General features: G+C 43.1%; 1 protein-coding gene across 1 annotated transcript in view; it reads right to left on the minus strand.

Annotated features, from left to right (window-relative positions):
* LOC126271950 (neural-cadherin) overlaps nt 1–17,843 on the minus strand; it is a 1,775,154-nt gene that overhangs the window by 1,141,580 nt on the left and 615,731 nt on the right. The window contains exons 3-5 of the mRNA XM_049974381.1: nt 10,318–10,509; nt 3,795–4,041; nt 2,500–2,716 (exon numbers count right to left, since the gene is read on the minus strand). Of these exons, the coding sequence (XP_049830338.1) occupies nt 2,500–2,716; nt 3,795–4,041; nt 10,318–10,509 (656 nt within the window). The remainder of the gene's footprint in view (nt 1–2,499; nt 2,717–3,794; nt 4,042–10,317; nt 10,510–17,843) is intronic.

Here is a 17,843-nt window from a genome sequence, read left to right on the forward strand (position 1 = left end):
AAGTTTTTATGATAATGTGAAAATAAATGTTTTATTCATTTTTAAATAATTTATTGGATCTGGTAGCAATTTTCACCAAATGGTCTCTCAAGCATTTGAAAGAAATTCATAATTATGAGGGTATGCCTCTCTTTGTGACACATGTTGCTATAAAAATTATGAACTATAAACTGAATAACAATTAAAAGTTTTTTGTCTGTGTCCATTTTTATACCTTTGAGGATGGAAGAGCCACACACACACACACACACACACACATGACCACTGTGACACTTGAGAGTGATTTCAAGGGTTGAAATTTTGTAACACCATTCATATTCACCATCTCTTACTATGTACTGGCTCTCATAATGTCTATTTATCACTGTATCTGAAGTTCAAATAACGCTTGAATACTTTGATTGCATGATAAAGGAAGCAAACTGTTAGAAATTTTAATGTTTTTTTTTTTTTTTTAATTCTAAAATCCACAATTTATAACTAGATAGCATGAAATGTTTGTAAGTTTTTGATGCAATTACATTTTCTTGTTTATAGTTTCAGGATGAAGGGAGGAGAAGTATGTAGGAGATGTGAGGCACTTATGGTCACTAGATTGCATAGTCAAATGACGTGTGAAATGTAGAGAACAAGCACATCTATCACTCCATGTTCTTAAGATAAAGTTATATTCCTGTGTAGTTGCTCTATCTTTCCACCTCCATTTTATGTTTGTGTTGCCATCTTTTAAAAATTAATAAATCAATTAATGTTTCTACAAAGGTTTTCACAGCCTGTTAACAGAATGAAATTTCCTACTTTTATCTTATGCAGCAAGAAACCTAGCAAGATTTTATTACAGACTAATGAATGCAAGAAATTGTTTCAGTCATTGGAAAATTCAGACTTTATGGCACTGCATTAAACCTATAAAACTTTTACATGATAAAATGGGTTACACCTAACAGAAAGTCCATGCTGAAGAACATCGAGACAAAAACCAAGAAAGAAATACAGAGAGTAAAAGGGCTGATGGTTGCGAACGGGTGAGGGGAGAGGGGGAAAGAATTTGGTGGAACTACTAGGGCTTCTGTAAAAGGAGGAAGTATGTAGACCGTAACCAAATAAGGAACAACTTTCAAAGAAAGAAGATTTACTTTCATGGATGTATCAGAAAAATTCCAACCGAGAGAACAGCCAGGAGTTTTCCTGGCTACTTTTTACTAGAATATATGTGGACTTAAATAATACTTTGTGAAGACACATAAAACAGTGATACACTTGCTCAACAGAAACAGTGTAGCTTGGAGAAAGTAATACTGATGTTGCTGCTTTGCGTGAACAGTTTGTTTAAACACATGGGCCCAACAACTGCCTGAGGTAGGGAAACATGGTGAGAAAAAAATCATTGACGAAAGCAGTGTGTCCAACCAGAGACTGAGACAGGGGTGAAATCTACAAATTTCTATCGAGGAGGTGAATACTGCGCACAAACGCATGTATGTCTTCAAGAAACATCAAGATCAGACATTTTTCCTCCTGTAAAGTGCCTTCCAAATGCTATGGGGTGAGTGCAAAAAAAATCTTGAATTATGAGAGCATGAGGAAGAAAATGCCTTATGAGAGAAGTGCTGGTGAGATCCTGTCTAACACACCTCCTGTGACTTGCAACACCTTGTTGCCTGAGCACAAGGGGATATCAGTACATTTAATCTAAATAAGGACCCACTTTCATTTAATAGTCTACCAGAAAACAGAAAGCAGGGGAAACACTAACTGCCTCTAGGGAATCAACATCCAACAGACAGGATGCCATAAAGCTCATTAATGAAACTGGGAGATTCTGCAGAAAGAGCAGAAAGTCCATGTTTCCATTATGCCCATCTTGAGAAAATGAAAACTAGTGAGCTGATAAAAGGAACAACATGGAACAAATTATGCTTAACACGATCAATAGAACACCAAACAGGGGAAGGAAAAGATACTTGTGACAGAGATGTTATTGTACTTAAGAAAGATAATATTTAGCTTTTCTGCTAAAAATGTTATTTCTGCCTTTTCACATAAACAATGCCCAGTGTATTACTAACACAGTAAGTTATATGGTTTGCATGTATAGACATTTCATTTACTCAAATATGGTTGTTCCTCCTTCCTCCATGAGGTGCCTGTCCAGGAAGGAATGCAGAAGGAGCCCCTGTTGAGTTTGGGAATTAGGAGTGAGGTACCACAAAATCTTTAAACTGGGTCATGAATCACACATGAAAATCTTAGTCAGCAAGAATGTTACCTACAGAAGGGAATGGAGTGGTTTTCCGTTTTGATCAATCCATCAGAAAGTTTCATAGAGCCTACACTTTGCTGCAAAGTGGAAGATTTGTTCTGAAAACAACCTAAATTATGTTCATTAAGTACATAAAATCATACCTACATTATTTTCAGTAAAACATGCCAAGTACAAGTATTTTTGGAAGTTCCACATTCACCATAAACCAGTTTGAGCTGAAAATTCTAACCTACCTCTACAGATGTTGAAAATCCACCAGAATCTTCTGTGGCTGTCACTATCAGAGAGTAAACATGGGGCTGCCTCAGATCTTCAAAATCCAATTCCTTTGCCAGCTTAACAATGCCTGATGTAGGGCCAATGTTAAATGTGCCTGCTCCCTGGCCCTGAGCTTTCAGTGTGTACCTAATTTCACGGTCTGCAAAGGACTTTGCTTTTACAGAAATAATGCTGCAACAAGAAAAAAATAACAGTTTTGTAAAATTCACCTAAGAAACCTTCCTTATGTATAATTGATATATGCAGTGTTTCACATAAATGTAACATGTGCTATGTACTTTTATAGAGGCATCATAGTTCCTTATATTAATAGGTAAATCTTAAATTAAATTTTTTCACCACATGGAAGAGAAGCTATGAGTAATTCAGTGGTTCATACATTTTCATCTTAAGCAGAGTGAGCAACCATCTACAGGGAACACTTAATGAAAAACATAATATATACTGATTAAAGATATGACTGTGATCACAAGCCTGATTACCACCAGGAACACAGTTGCACAATAAATGATAGTATGCTGCAACAAGTGAATCAACAACAAAATAAATTCAAATTTGATAGACTTAACTGGAAAATACTGCTTTCATCTTCACTTTGTGGAAGTCACTGTAGAACTTTTTCAAATGACTCTTACGTTTAGACATTTATGAATGTTACATACTAGCTGGTGTCACCAGACATAACAGTAAATTATTCCCTGAACTGAGAAAAACTTTTGTGAAACTTCTTATGTTTAAGAGATTGTTCCCATCATCCTCCATTCCAGTAAGGGAATTTGAAATAGTCTACACTTGCAATTTTGGGAACCAATTCTATTTTTACTCATTAACTTTCTGATGTTGGCTGAAAAGGGTTGATTATTTTGATAGACAGGAATATATTCTTGTGTAACATGTCTCTATACCATATTTCTCTGCTTGTGTAACATTTATCTGAAGCAAGTGTTAGTCTTATGTTTGATTTACTAAACTTGGAAATTAGTCACATCTCAGTTATTACTCTAATTATTTAAAATTTGAACAGTTGCCATGCCATTCAGGCACTGAAAACACCTGAATGTTGAAACATGTACAGGAATGAAAACACACACACACACACACACACACACACACACACACACACACACACACACACGTGTGTGTGTGTGTGTGTGTGTGTGTGTGTGTGTGTGTGTGTGTGTGTGTGTGTCAGAGAGAGAGAGAGAGAGAGAGAATTTCTGTCATTTATCAAGTTCATCTATATTCTTACTCAGAATCTTTCTTCTGGTTTTCTGGGATCTCAGCTTCATATGACGGCATGTAGAATTGTGGAGCACGTTTGCCACCAACAATGGACAGCCTTTCCTCAGGTGTTGACTGGAAGTGTCGCTCATCCACTCTCCCATTCTGATCTTCTGCTTTAACGTACAGCACATACTCCATGTCCAACTGGAAGGGGTCGGTTCCTCTTGTTCGAACTACACCTGAGCGCTCATCCACCTCAAATCTTCCACCAGCTGTTGGAAGTTCACATTTCAAATCATTTCATCAATTTGATTGAAACAAATAACTTTTTACAGACAAAAATACTACAGCCATTTAAAAATTATAACCGTAATCATAAGCCAAAATTCGTCGTAACTAGAGAAGAGAACATAACTCTAATGTAGGTAGAAATATAAATGGTTGCACACTCATTTCTCCTCGAGAATAAAATAAAAAGAAAATGGATAAAGGTGTTAGAACTGCAAAACATTATTAGAAATAAGCTAATCACAGCAGTGCAAAAAGATTCATCACTTTTGATTCCTGCAAATCCATTTCATACTTCTTATTACATAATCAGTTGTAGCACTCAACCTCAGAGCTTGATGTAATGTTGAACGAACGCTTAATTTGGAATTTTTACACAGATCTGCATGCTGAAAGACAACAATGTCACACACGAAAGTTTTCTTCAGATTGACAAAAAGAAGATTATTCAGGATCTTTAATGACCCACCTTCAAGAAGGGTCAAACAGCAAAAACTCATGTTGCTTTGGTCCCTCTTTAAATTTCTGTGTTAAATAAATAACCAGTGCACCACCATATGGTCACATCAAGGACACCCATGTTCAGGACCATTGGGGGGGGGAGGGGGAGGCGGGAAGGGGTGGGAGGGGTAGCCACAGTCCTACCACACTCTCAACCGAAGAAAAAAATACAGTGTATACATGTGTTTTTCTCTCAACAAAATAATTAAAAATTCTCTATTACATAGCATTTTATCAGGGTTGTAATCGGAAAATTTTTTATAATTGCTTACAAGTCACCATTCATCTCTCAAAATATTACAAAAACTCTATACCTCTAGGTCTATGTCCCCCCCCCCCCCCCCCCCCCTCTCCCCCTATAGACCATCATATGGTTTCCCTTGAGTCACATATCATTTTTGGACAGAAAACTACCTTATATACATAAACAATCCAAAGGCATGTTTCCCACACAGAATGTTTGCTCCAGTGTCTACTGAGTAATCACAACTGCAAAAAATTCCTTTATTTGACGAGTTCCTACAACACCACCCACAAATCAATCCACGCATCTGCTACAAGCCAGCTCTCATCCCGTAAGTGTTTACACCAAAACCCATGTTGCAACTGTCTAACAATCAAATAACCTGTGTTACAGATTACAAAAAGTTATATATTTTGACATTATTTAGCTATTCCTTTCCCACTTTTCTTAACTCTTACTTGTTCTACTTTCCTTTCACTTCCTTATTTTGTGGCCTGTATTTTCATTCTGCATTACAGTTAAAAATACACACACACTCTCACATATTGTTATTATATAAAATTATACATATATGGCTATGCCGTGAAATGTGAGGGAACTGCCCCAATGTAAGTGAAAACATGTAGAGCCTACACTGGAACAGCAAGTAAGTTAGTGCATGAAGTGTACTAAGCTTTCCTCTTGATACGTTCATTACTTTTTTTCATTTCAGTGATTTTATTTCCTAATTTATAGATATTCATTTCATTCTTGATGTCTTCATTATTAATCTACTACATTCTTTTACTGTTCTGAGAAATCTCATTTCTGCTGCCTGAATTCTACTGTCTTGTTACTGATGTATGTGACCACTAACACTCTTCCATACAATGAAGTAGGATCAGTCATAGTTTCAAGCCTGTCTCTTTCTGTGTTCATTTTTCATGTATTTATTGATTGTTCTATATATACATTCGAGAAATTTGCTGGTGTCTTCCATGTATCTCATCATATTCCCATGAAATGTCACATCCTTTCCTTCCTTCCTGGTGCCCTTTATCCAATCATTTCAGAATCACGACTGGAATGGTCCTTTTTCAATTTTCTCAGAGCATACTCAAATACAGACTTTTATTACGATTGGGTTGCCACTCCCAAGACATTTTAAAGCAACTACCAGCAAAGACCCCTCATCCCTGGGAAGTACTCATAGACCTCTTTTGTCTGCATCCAGTGTAACAACATGGTAAAAAGCGGCACTGTTTTTCAAAGTATTTGCACATTGCTTATGTGAAATGGGATGTGAGAACCAACCTGGTATTGAGTTAGGTGGATGTGGAAAACCACCTAAAAACAACATGCAGGCTGCCCAACATAGTAGCCACCATTGTTAATCTACAATGCAGACTTGATCAACAGCTGGTGTTCAGCCCCATGCCTCAGAAGTGGGCACTTTAATGTGTTCGGCTATCCAGATGGCAATGTCACATCCTGGATAATTAAAGTATTGAACTTGTTCTAATATTTTGTTATCACCAACAATTTTGTATCTTTTAGTTTCAATTAACAGTTTTTTTAAAATTTTCTGTTGAGACCTTTACATATTCTGTCCAACAAATTAATTTCTTTTTGTAGATCACTTCTTTCACCCAAAGGTGGTGCACTGTCTGGATATCATAGGTGGTAGGGAAAGTGTGTCTAACTGTCATGATACCTGCATCAATATGGGCTTTCCATTCTCATAATACATTGTCATGATATATGTTAAAAAGTGTGCGTGATACATCACATCCTTATCTGACCTCTTTGTTTGTCAATATGCGCTGAGTTAATTAAGCACTTAAATCCAAGGTGATGGAGATATCTTTGTATATGTTTCTTGTAGTGTCTGACAAATATAATGGAAAACCTGCTTCTTCATTTTCCTCCACATTAATATTGTCAGAAGCTCTCACAAAGTTTATGAGTACCAAGTGGGTTTCAGTGTCGCATTCACTTCATTTTTCAATTACTCATTTAAACAAAAATCCTGCAGCTGTCACCAATTTTCTTTTTACATAAAGTGCATTTGTTCTTCACTTAAGAGGTGCTCAGATGTATTTTCAGCCTGTTATTCAAAATCTTTGCGTGCAATTTTTTTTACAGCTGATCTTATATCCATTTTTAATCAATAGATTACTTTTGCATGTTGCCATGTTTCTAATCGGACCTCATGCAAGACAACTTGGCCCCACTGTAGAAATGCATTCTCAGTGCTGGTGAAGTCCATCCCTCTGTTCCGGAGGGGTGGCCGCCTCTGTTTGCAGTCTCCTACTGAGTTATGCACTTCATTTGTTATTAATGAAACTTCCTCTTCCCACCCCAGCTACACCGTAGAAATGGAGATGTGCTCACACAACAGTTGCACTGCGACCATTCTCAAACGTTTTTAAGGAAACTATTTGGTAAAAAAAAATGATTCTCGTGCAATTTATAGTCTCACTCGTCAGCTTCATGATGAACTGCTTATCGTTTCTTTAATAGTCATTATTACTGTGATATTTCAATATTAAGTAAGGTACTGTGTGAAATCGGAGTAGTCGGCAATGAAAAATAGGGATCACTATGATTTTGCATCTGGCAGATGTTAGATAACACACTGTTGTGTATGAAAATTATATACATATCAAATTTTCTTTAAACTTGACACAAAAACAGTATCCTTTTTCAATATCGAGAAAATAGATTGTGTGCAGTGGACTCATTTCCATTCGCGCGCAAATGATTGAATGCAAGTGAAATATTCATCACTTCCCTCATATCTCACAAACAGTTCGAGATATCAAAACGAGTTTCTGGGAAATGATAACACGCAAAGCGAAGAGTACTTTTCCATGCGAAACTTCCTTATGTATTGTGATATACAAGTAACTGTACATTTTTGCAATGAAGTAATGTAGTAAGGTCAATCGACAGACTGTTTCAGGATTTTGCCGCATATGCAACCGGACTACGATGTTAAGCGAATCAGTGTACACCCTGTTTTGTTTTTGCACAAAAGCTAATGTATAATAGGAATAACAGAAAGAAAAGAGCTATTATATGTCAAGCGAAAATAAATCACTCCTTCCGTGACAATTTCAGCTTAATCCTGTAACCCAATGTGTTTTTAATAACAGATCGTTGACTTATTCCATGAAATTGCGGAATTGCAGGCAGATGACGTTGACATCTTGCCACCATTTTTCAGTTAACAACCATTCAGCCATCAGATGAGTGTTTTACGCTGGAGATTGCTAGCTTACATCGCTGACCTATTCCAAAAACTGGTGCGGTGACGCTTCTGCAAAGGCAGCCGCTACATGATCCTCGTTTGCCGTGTTACGCTAACGCCACGCAGGTGGCCATGGCTTCGTGCCGTTTTCGAATATTGTTCCATCTACACCGCTCAGGCACACGAGCAAGGTGATACTACATGCGCGCTCTCTGTCGCAGTTAATATGTAGATGTCTAACAAAACTGATTGTCGCTAGTCATAAAATGTTTACTTTCAGCAGGTATTAAAGACACCACCGGATCCCACGTCTTCTCCAGCTGAAACCCACCATCAAAATTAATATCTTCCAGCAAATGTATTTCCACCGATCCCTTAATAACTGGCAATGGCCTTGCTGCAGTGGATAGAGCGGTTCCCGTCAGATCGCCGCAGTTAAGCGCTGTCGGGCGTGGCCGGCACTTGGATGGGTGACCATCAGGGCCGCCATGTACTATTTTTTTCGGGATGCACTCAGCCTCGTGATGCCAAGTGAGGAACTACTTAACCGAACAGTAGCGGCTGCGGTCAAAGAAAACCGGGAGAGCGGTGTGCTGACCACGCGCCCCTCCTATCCGCATCGTCAGCTGAGGATGACACGGCGGTCGGATGGCCTGATGACGGAGTGCCTTAATAACCGAATCCTTAAAGGACTCGTCGAGGCCAAAATTTCTGTGGCATAACAATCCATAGAATTTCCTGTGGAGATACTACCTCGGCGAGTGTGGCGATCGTGTTCAACTCATCTTTCAAGTACTGTGTGTGTTGTCTGAACAGACATGTCTTCGCTGGTCACTGCTGCACAATTCGAAGCGAGACTCATCACTGAAGACAGTTCGCTCCAGTCAAATAGGTCCCATGATTAAGACGTGTCTGGAGACGCCCTGCACAGCAGTAGCATACCAACTTGACTGTCACCCGCCATACAACCCAGCCAGGAGTGATGGTCTGGAACGCCGCTCCTTTTCACAGCGGCGCCCCTTCAATTGTAATCCGCAGCACCCTTACAGCACAGAGATACGATATTCTGCGCACCGTTCTGTTGCCCTTCATGGCAAGCCATCCTGGGCTTACGTTTCAGGAAGATAATGCCCGCCCACCACTCACGGTGAGAGCCTCCACCGCTTGTCTTCGTACTTACCAAACCCACTTTGGCCAGCAAAGTTGCCGTTTGTTGGACCGTTTGGTGCATTATGGGCAGGGCCCTCCAATCATCAGGAGATTCTGATAATCTAACGCGTCAGTTGGAGAGAATTTGGCGCGATATCTCTCAGGAGAACATGCAACAACTCTATCAGTAATGCCAAGCCGAATTACTGCTTGCGTAAGGGCTAGAGAGTGCTCTGCCATCTGATCTACCCAAGCACGTCTCACGACCCTTCCTCACAGCTTTAATTCCACCAGTACCTCGTCTCCTACCTTCCAAACTTAACAGCTCTCCTGAGAACTAGCACTCATGGAAGATAGGATATTGCGTAGACACGGCTTGGCGACAGCATGGGGGATGTATCCAGAACGAGATTTTCGCTCTGCAGCGGAGTGTGCGCTGATATGAAACTTCCTGGCAGATAAAAACTGTGTGCCGGACTGAGACTCGAACTCGGGACCCTTGCCTTTCATGGGCAAGTACTCTACCACCTTTTTTTAAAAAAAATCTCAGTTTGTTCGTTTTTTCTTGTTTTTTCCCCTATTTTTTTCGTTCGTTGTATCTGATCGGGGCGACCGTCGCAAGACATCCGTTTCTTGTGGAGACATGGCTTATCCACAACCTGGGCGATGTTTCCGGAATGATATTTTCACTCTGCAGCGGAATGTTCGCTGATATGAAACTTCCTGGCAGATCAAAACTGAGTATGGGACCGAGTTTCGAACTCGTTACCTACTGCCTTTCGCGGGCATGGTCCCGAGTTCGAGTCTCGGTCCAGCACACAGTTTTAATATGTCAGGAAGTTTAATTACTTTGTGGTGCGTCGTTTTCTTTTTTTTTTGTCTTGGAGCGTATGTTATACAGTCGCAGGACTCTCAGATGCAAGGGCAAACCGCCGTACTTTCTATGTTCGTTATCGACGCTTTGTGCAGGAGCTTTTCATGTCCATGTTATAATGTAAACAAGTTTTGGCACAGTATCAAGCCAATGGTGATAATGCTGCTCCAGCTCCTCCTGTTCTCGGTGTAACGTCACGGCTGGAACGTGAAGTACAAAATTAAAGGGGTTCTTTGTTAAGTACGTGGAGCGATACTCACTGCGGTCGCGGACGATGAAGTAGTGGATGTTGTGGTCGGTGTCCGGGTCTCGGGCCTGCAGCGTGAAGACTGGCGTGTTTGGCGGCGCGTTCAGCTGTACCACCGCCTGCATCGGCAGCGGACGGTTGATGAAATAGGGCGGCTCGTCGTTCACGTCTTTCACGTGGATGATCACCCGCTGGTTGTCCGTGTCTGCAACAGCACACGTCATTCACGTCACACGAGGCAATGCATTACGTCGCAGATTAATATAGTGTGCAAGGAGTGCCATCTATTTTTACCCCCCTCCCCCCCATACATACATACATACATACGTGTGTGTGTGTGTGTGTGTGTGTGTGTGTGTGTGTGTGTGTGTGTGTGTTCCGTACCTCCTCCTAAACCACTGGACCGATTTCAACCAAAATTGGTACACATATCTCTTACTGTCATGCAATAATCGCCGTAGGGACTAGAACCATCTGTCACAGTTCAGGAGACGTGACGTCATAAACAATGAGAAGCATGAAAAACTGCCCCATTGTGTATTATGTGTTTACATTTGTTACTTCGTTTCTACCAACTATTCGCAACACATTTTACAGACAGTATCCACGTATGTCGACGTATGTACGTACATAAGTATATCATTGTATGACACCTAGATCAGAAGATATGACGTCATAAACACTGAGATCCGTGAAAAACTGCCGCATTGTGCATGACGTTTAAATTTATCACTTCTTTAATATCAACTATTTCGCAGAGCATCCATACATGCCTCTAAATATACCTGCACGAATATATTACTGTACGTCACATAGTTCAGGAAGTATCATTGAGATACGTGCAAAAATGTAGCATCACCGGCCGAGGTGGCCGAGCGGTTCTAGGCGCTACAGTCTGGAACCGCGTGACCGCCACGGTCGCAAGTTCGAATCCTGCCTCGGGTATGGATGTGTGTGATGTCCTGTGGTTAGTTAGGTTTAAGTAGTTCTTAGTTCTAGGGGACTGATGACCTCAGAAGTTAAGTCCTATAGTGCTCAGAGTTCAAAATGGTTCAAATGGCTCTGATCACTATGGGACTCAACTGCTGTGGTCATTAGTCCCCTAGAACTTAGAACTACTTAAACCTAACTAACCTAAGGACATCACACACATCCATGCCCGAGGCAGGATTCGAACCTGCGACCGTAGCAGTCGCCCGGTTCCGGACTGCGCGCCTAGAACCGCGAGACCACCGCGGCCGGCGGTGCTCAGAGTCATTTGAACCATTTTTGACACACACGGATAGTCTAGTCTACTACCGCAAGTTTCTGACACTTGGCTGCGCTTTTGACAGCTTTCAACTGCGAAGCGCGAACGGTTGTAGGCGAAAACGATAGCCGTCTGTAGAGCTATGAAGAGGTGTTGCCACAGACACTTCTACACAATTGCGTTGTAGGCACGCGAAGAAGCTGCGCCCGGAAACTATCCGCGATCATACTCCTTAACTTGGGTACTGTATTTATAAATTTGTAAATTAAGCATTTTTCTTTGTACGACTGTTCATAATTTCAAATTTTTCCCTGCTTCACTACAAGCACAGTTCATTTGTTGTTTTCGCTTCTAACACGCAACAGGCAAAATGAGTATCCGGGCAATACCGGGCTTGTCAGCTAGTTACACTATAAAATTTGAATCGGTGTTGGACATGATGTAGTAATTATAATACCGGATGTGTAATGATGAATAAGGGGGTTTAAAGGCTTCGTAGCGTTTATTACATTCAACTTACAATTACAAATACACTGAAGAGCCAGAGAAACTGGTACAGCTGCATTATATTGCGCATGATCCCCGCGAGCAGGCAGAATTGCCGCAACACGACGTGGCATGGACTCGATTAATGTCTAAAGTATTGCTGGGCGAAATTGACACCGTGAATCCCGCAGGGTTGTCCATAAATCCGCAAGAGTACGAGATCTCTTCTGAACAGCACGTCGCAAGACATCCCAGATATGCTCAATAAAGTTCAAGCCTGGGCAATTTGGTTCCTGGAGCCAGTCTGTCGCAGATCTGGTAATGTGGGGTGTCGCACTGTACTGCTGGAATTGACCAAGTCAGTCGGAAAGCACAATGGACATGAATAGATGCAGGTGATCAGACAGGATGCTTACGTGCGTGTCACCTGTCAGAGTCGTATCTACACTCCTGGAAATTGAAATAAGAACACCGTGAATTCATTGTCCCAGGAAGGGGAAACTTTATTGACACATTCCTGGGGTCAGATACATCACATCATCACACTGACAAAACCACAGGCACATAGACACAGGCAACAGAGCATGCACAATGTCGGCACTAGTACAGTGTATATCCACCTTTCGCAGCAATGCAGGCTGCTATTCTCCCATGGAGACGATCGTAGAGATGCTAGATGTAGTCCCGTGGAACGGCTTGCCATGCCATTTCCACCTGGCGCCTCAGTTGGACCAGCGTTCGTGCTGGACGTGCAGACCGCGTGAGACGACGCTTCATCCAGTCCCAAACATGCTCAATGGGGGACAGATCCGGAGATCTTGCTGGCCAGGGTAGTTGACTTACACCTTCTAGAGCACGTTGGGTGGCACGGGATACATGCGGACGTGCATTGTCCTGTTGGAACAGCAAGTTCCCTTGCCGGTCTAGGAATGGTAGAATGATGGGTTCGATGACGGTTTGGATGTACCGGGCACTATTCAGTGTCCCCTCGACGATCACCAGAGGTGTACGGCCAGTGTAGGAGATCGCTCCCCACACCATGATGCCGGGTGTTGGCCCTGTGTGCCTCGGTCGTATGCAGTCCTGATTGTGGCGCTCACCTGCACGGCGCCAAACACGCATACGACCATCATTGGCACCAAGGCAGAAGCGACTCTCATCGCTGAAGACGACACGTCTCCATTCGTCCCTCCATTCACGGCTGTCGCGACACCACTGGAGGCGGGCTGCACGATGTTGGGGCGTGAGCGGAAGACGGCCTAACAGTGTGCGAGACCGTAGCCCAGCTTCATGGAGACGGTTGCGAATGGTCCTCGCCGATACCCCAGGAGCAACAGTGTCCCTAATTTGCTGGGAAGTGGCGGTGCGGTCCCCTACGGCACTGCGTAGGATCCTACGGTCTTGGCGTGCATCCGTGCGTCGCTGCGGTCCGGTCCCAGGTCGACGGGCACGTGCACCTTCCGCCGACCACTGGCGACAACATCGATGTACTGTGGAGACCTCACGCCCCACGTGTTGAGCAATTCGGCGGTACGTCCACCCGGCCTCCCGTATGCCCACTATACGCCCTCGCTCAAAGTCCGTCAACTGCACATACGGTTCACTTCCACGCTGTCGCGGCATGCTACCAGTGTTAAAGACTGCGATGGAGCTCCGTATGCCACGGCAAACTGGCTGACACTGACGGCGGCGGTGCACAAATGCTGCGGAGCTAGCGCCATTCGACGGCCAACACCGCGGTTCCTGGTGTGTCCGCTGTGCCGTGCGTGTGATCATTGCTTGTACAGCCCTCTCGCAGTGTCCGGAGCAAGTGTGGTGGGTCTGACACACCGGTGTCAATGTGTTCTTTTTTCCATTTCCAGGAGTGTATATGTATCAGTGGTCCCATATCACCCCAACTGCATACGTCCCACACCACTACAAAGCCTCCACCGTCTTGAACAGTCCCCTGCTGACGTACAGGGTCCGTGGATTCATGAGGTTGTCTCCATACCCATACACATCCATCCGTTCGATACATTATGAAACGAGACTCGTCCGACAAGACATCATGTTTCCAGTCATGAACAGTCCAGTTTGGGGTGCTGACGGGTCCAGGCGAGGCGTAAAGCTTTGTGTCGTGCTGTCATCAAGTGTGCACGAGTGGGCCTTCGATGATGTTTCTTGGAGTGGTTCGCACGTTGACACTTGTTGATGGCCCAGCACTGAAATATGCAGCAATTTGGGGAAGGATTGCACTTCTGTCACTTTGAACGATTCTCTTCAGTCGTCGTTGGTCCCGATCTTGCAGGATCTTTTTCCGGCCGTCGTGATATCAGAGATTTGATGTTTTACCGGATTCCTGACACCATGATACGGTCGCGCGGGGAAATCCCCTCTTCATCTCTATCATGGAGATGCGGTGTGCCATCGCTCTTGCTCCGACTATAACACCTAGTTCAAACTCACTTAAATCCCTACGACCATTGTAGCAGCAGTAACCGATCTTAAAACTGTACAAGACACATGTTTTTTATAGGCGTTGCCGACCGTAGCGCCGTTTTCTGTCTGTTTACGTATCTCTGTATTTGAATACACATGCCTATACATTTCTTTGGCGATTCAGTGTAATACATCAAGTGAATGAGAATCAGAAACTGTTTTGCTTAAAATGTACATCTTGCGCACAATTCGTCGTAAGGCGCACATCAAATCGATAGGCAAGTTCTTTCTAAACGTTGACCAGTGTGCGTGGAATAATTGTTGCATCAACTGCTTCAATCTTGTTTCGTAACTTGGGTAGATCAGCTAGTAGGGGAGACACATTGCATGATCCTTCACGCAACACCACAGATAAAAATCGCAAGGCGTCGGATGGGTGAACGTGGAGGCCATGCGAAACAGTCACCCGGCCCCTTGCGGACGATCTAGAGGTCGGGCAGGCATACAATGTCGTTTAACAAATCGCGTACTGACCTATGCCAGAGAGGCCGCACACCATCTTGCTGCCAATGAAGTTCTGTGATTCAGCTTCTTTCAACTGAGGAATGAGCCACAGTTCTAGCGCATCAGGATAACAAACACCTATAACATTTACTTCACCGAAAAAGAAAGGCACGTAAACTTCCCGCCGGGATGTGGCACAAAAACATTCAATTTAGGTGAGTCTCGTTGCAACTGTACCATCCCGTGTGGGTCTGCTGACCCCCAGATGCACACATTATGTGTGTACATATTTACATTTAGGTGAAATGTCGTTTCGTCACTGAGGATAACGCAAACCATAACATCTCCATCATTGTGCAGCAACATTTCGTTTCCGAAGTTAGCATGTAAATCGTAGTCTGTAAGCTTTAGAAACTGATGATAGCTATCTACGGATGTTATTATCACTTGGAGGATTAAAATGGAACTTAATACGGAACGCAAGTTGCTCTGTAACAATAAATTCGGTCCATGAGTACTGTAAAATAGAAATAGCTTTCTCTTAAGTAGTTGCCATCTTTGACACTAGCGCTCTCTAACGGAAGGCACAAGAAACAGTGCACGCGCACCGATACACAAACAATACTGTTGGTGACGCTCTTTCATTTGAATTTAAGAAATGCTGCAAAGCATGAAAACCCCGATATTCATTTTTAAACACCCTGTGGGACGAGTGGATTATGTCACTATTAGCTGCAAGTACTTTATTTAATTTCCACGTCTTTTCATTTGAAATAGAAACGACGATTCTAGAGAATTTAGCGGTTGAATACGGCACTGATACCGCGAAAACCTTTTGTAGTATTTGCTTAGTGACTTCAGTTCTTATGTTTCATTTGCAGTAATTCTTGATGACGAGATACATGAAGAGAACATGTGTGCTTCAAAATTTAATTTCCCTTCTTACTATCTCCTACGTTGATTGTGTTGTCTATAGCTAGTTTATTACCGTCGTAGCACATTATCACACCACTCCCCCCCCCCCCCTTTCCTCAATCGTCGATTACGATTCCAGGTGGCGCACGGGATCTTCGTGACTGGACCGTGGATCAATGGAAACGTGTCACCTGCATGGAAGAAGCAAGTCAGCTGTGAACCACGAAAAGAACATTATTGCGCATAACTTCTTTTCAGAACATAATGGTGTGGCAATCTTGTAAGTCTGGTTGCTTCTGCACCGTTTTATAGTTTTTGCAAGGATTCTATTCACAGAAACGTGGACTTAATTATCAATCAGCTTAGCGGCCCCCGAGACTACGAATTCGACGCTAACACCAGCCATTTTCAACTGTCTACGTTTCACTAATTCCCGCTACCTATCTCAAACACTACTTCAGTGCTACAGTAATGGATAGAGATAGTCTGGGACGGTCGGTTAATTGTTAAATCGCCGACACTGGTGCAATTACGCGGCCTAGATACTGAATTTCTTGAACCGTTGTGACAGGACAAGTAAGATTTAGCTGAGCGGGCAATTTTAACAAGGGTAAGGGAAGGTGAACGCTGCCTCGGAAGTAGAAGAACGAGGGCAGCGGTCGAAGAGCGAGGGCGCCTTGTTTACTTGAACCCTGCACAAACAAATCCTGCCTTAGCCAAGATTCGCCGTGATTTTGTTTGCTTGCCAGTTCAATATGAAACGAGACTACGTCAGCTTTGCTTCTACCGGCGACTTACTTGTCCTTGGAGAAGGGCAAACATTTGTCATGTGGCATATTAAGATCTTAAAGTACCAAAATAGTTCAGGAAGTATCATTGAGATACGTGCATAAATGTAGCATCACCGGCCGAGGTGGCCGAGCGGTTCTAGGCGCTTCATTCTGGAACCGCGTGACCGCTACGGTCGCAGGTTCGAATCCTGCCTCGGGCATGGATGTGTGTGATGTCCTTAGGTTAGTTAGGATTAAGTAGTTCTAAGTTCTAGGGGACTGATGACCTCAGCTGTTAAGTCCCATAGTGCTCAGAGCCAGCCAATTACAAATCACAAATGCTTTATTAAAAAGAGTTGGACCTTGTGGAACGTCCCCGCTTCACCCCCTACAGTTCCGATAGGTGGCAGCGCTATACGTAGCTTCAAAATGACATCTGTTACGGAGGTGCGTTCCAAGCAGATCGCTGCCTTCAGGTTTCTTTTGGCGGAAAACCAGGGCATTACACATATCCACAGGCGCTTGCAGAATGTCTACGGAGACCTGGCAGTGCAAAAGCACAGCAGTCGTTGGGCGAGGCGTCTGTCATCGTAACAACGTCGCGCAAGCCTGTACACGCATGCCGGCCGGCCGGCCGCACACAGCTGTCTGTGTTGGAACGTGCGGACAGTCTCATTCCAGGTGACTGACGGTTCATACTCGGACGCCTTGTTGCTCAACTGCACGTCTCTGTTGGCAGTGCTGACACACTCGTCCACCAATTGGGGTACTACAAGTGTTATGCCTGCTAGGTTTCTCGCCCTCTAACAGAAGACTTCAATCAGTTTGGCCCAATGAAGGATGCAGTCCGTGGGAAACAGTTCGTGGTTGGTAGGGAGATTATTGATACAGCAAGACGTTGTTTTCGACCAGTAGAGTGGTACCATGTGGGCATACTGGCCCTCCCATCAAAGTGGCGTAAGGCTGTCGCATTGAACAGAGATTATGTTGAAAAATAGGGTTGTGAAGCAAAAGAATAGGGAATAATATCGTGTATTGGGATCCTGAATAAAACCAGCATGCTTTCAGAAGAAAAAAAAAATGTTGTACTACTTGACCCTCGTATGCCAGTATTAGATATCCTGTTAACAGCTTCAGCTGTAACTTCCAGGATGTGACACCTTATTCTGAGGTTAATTTCCCTTGGAACTCTAT

Source organism: Schistocerca gregaria, chromosome 5 (genome assembly GCF_023897955.1).
Source record: "Schistocerca gregaria isolate iqSchGreg1 chromosome 5, iqSchGreg1.2, whole genome shotgun sequence".
NCBI classification, from domain to species: Eukaryota; Metazoa; Arthropoda; class Insecta; order Orthoptera; family Acrididae; genus Schistocerca; species Schistocerca gregaria.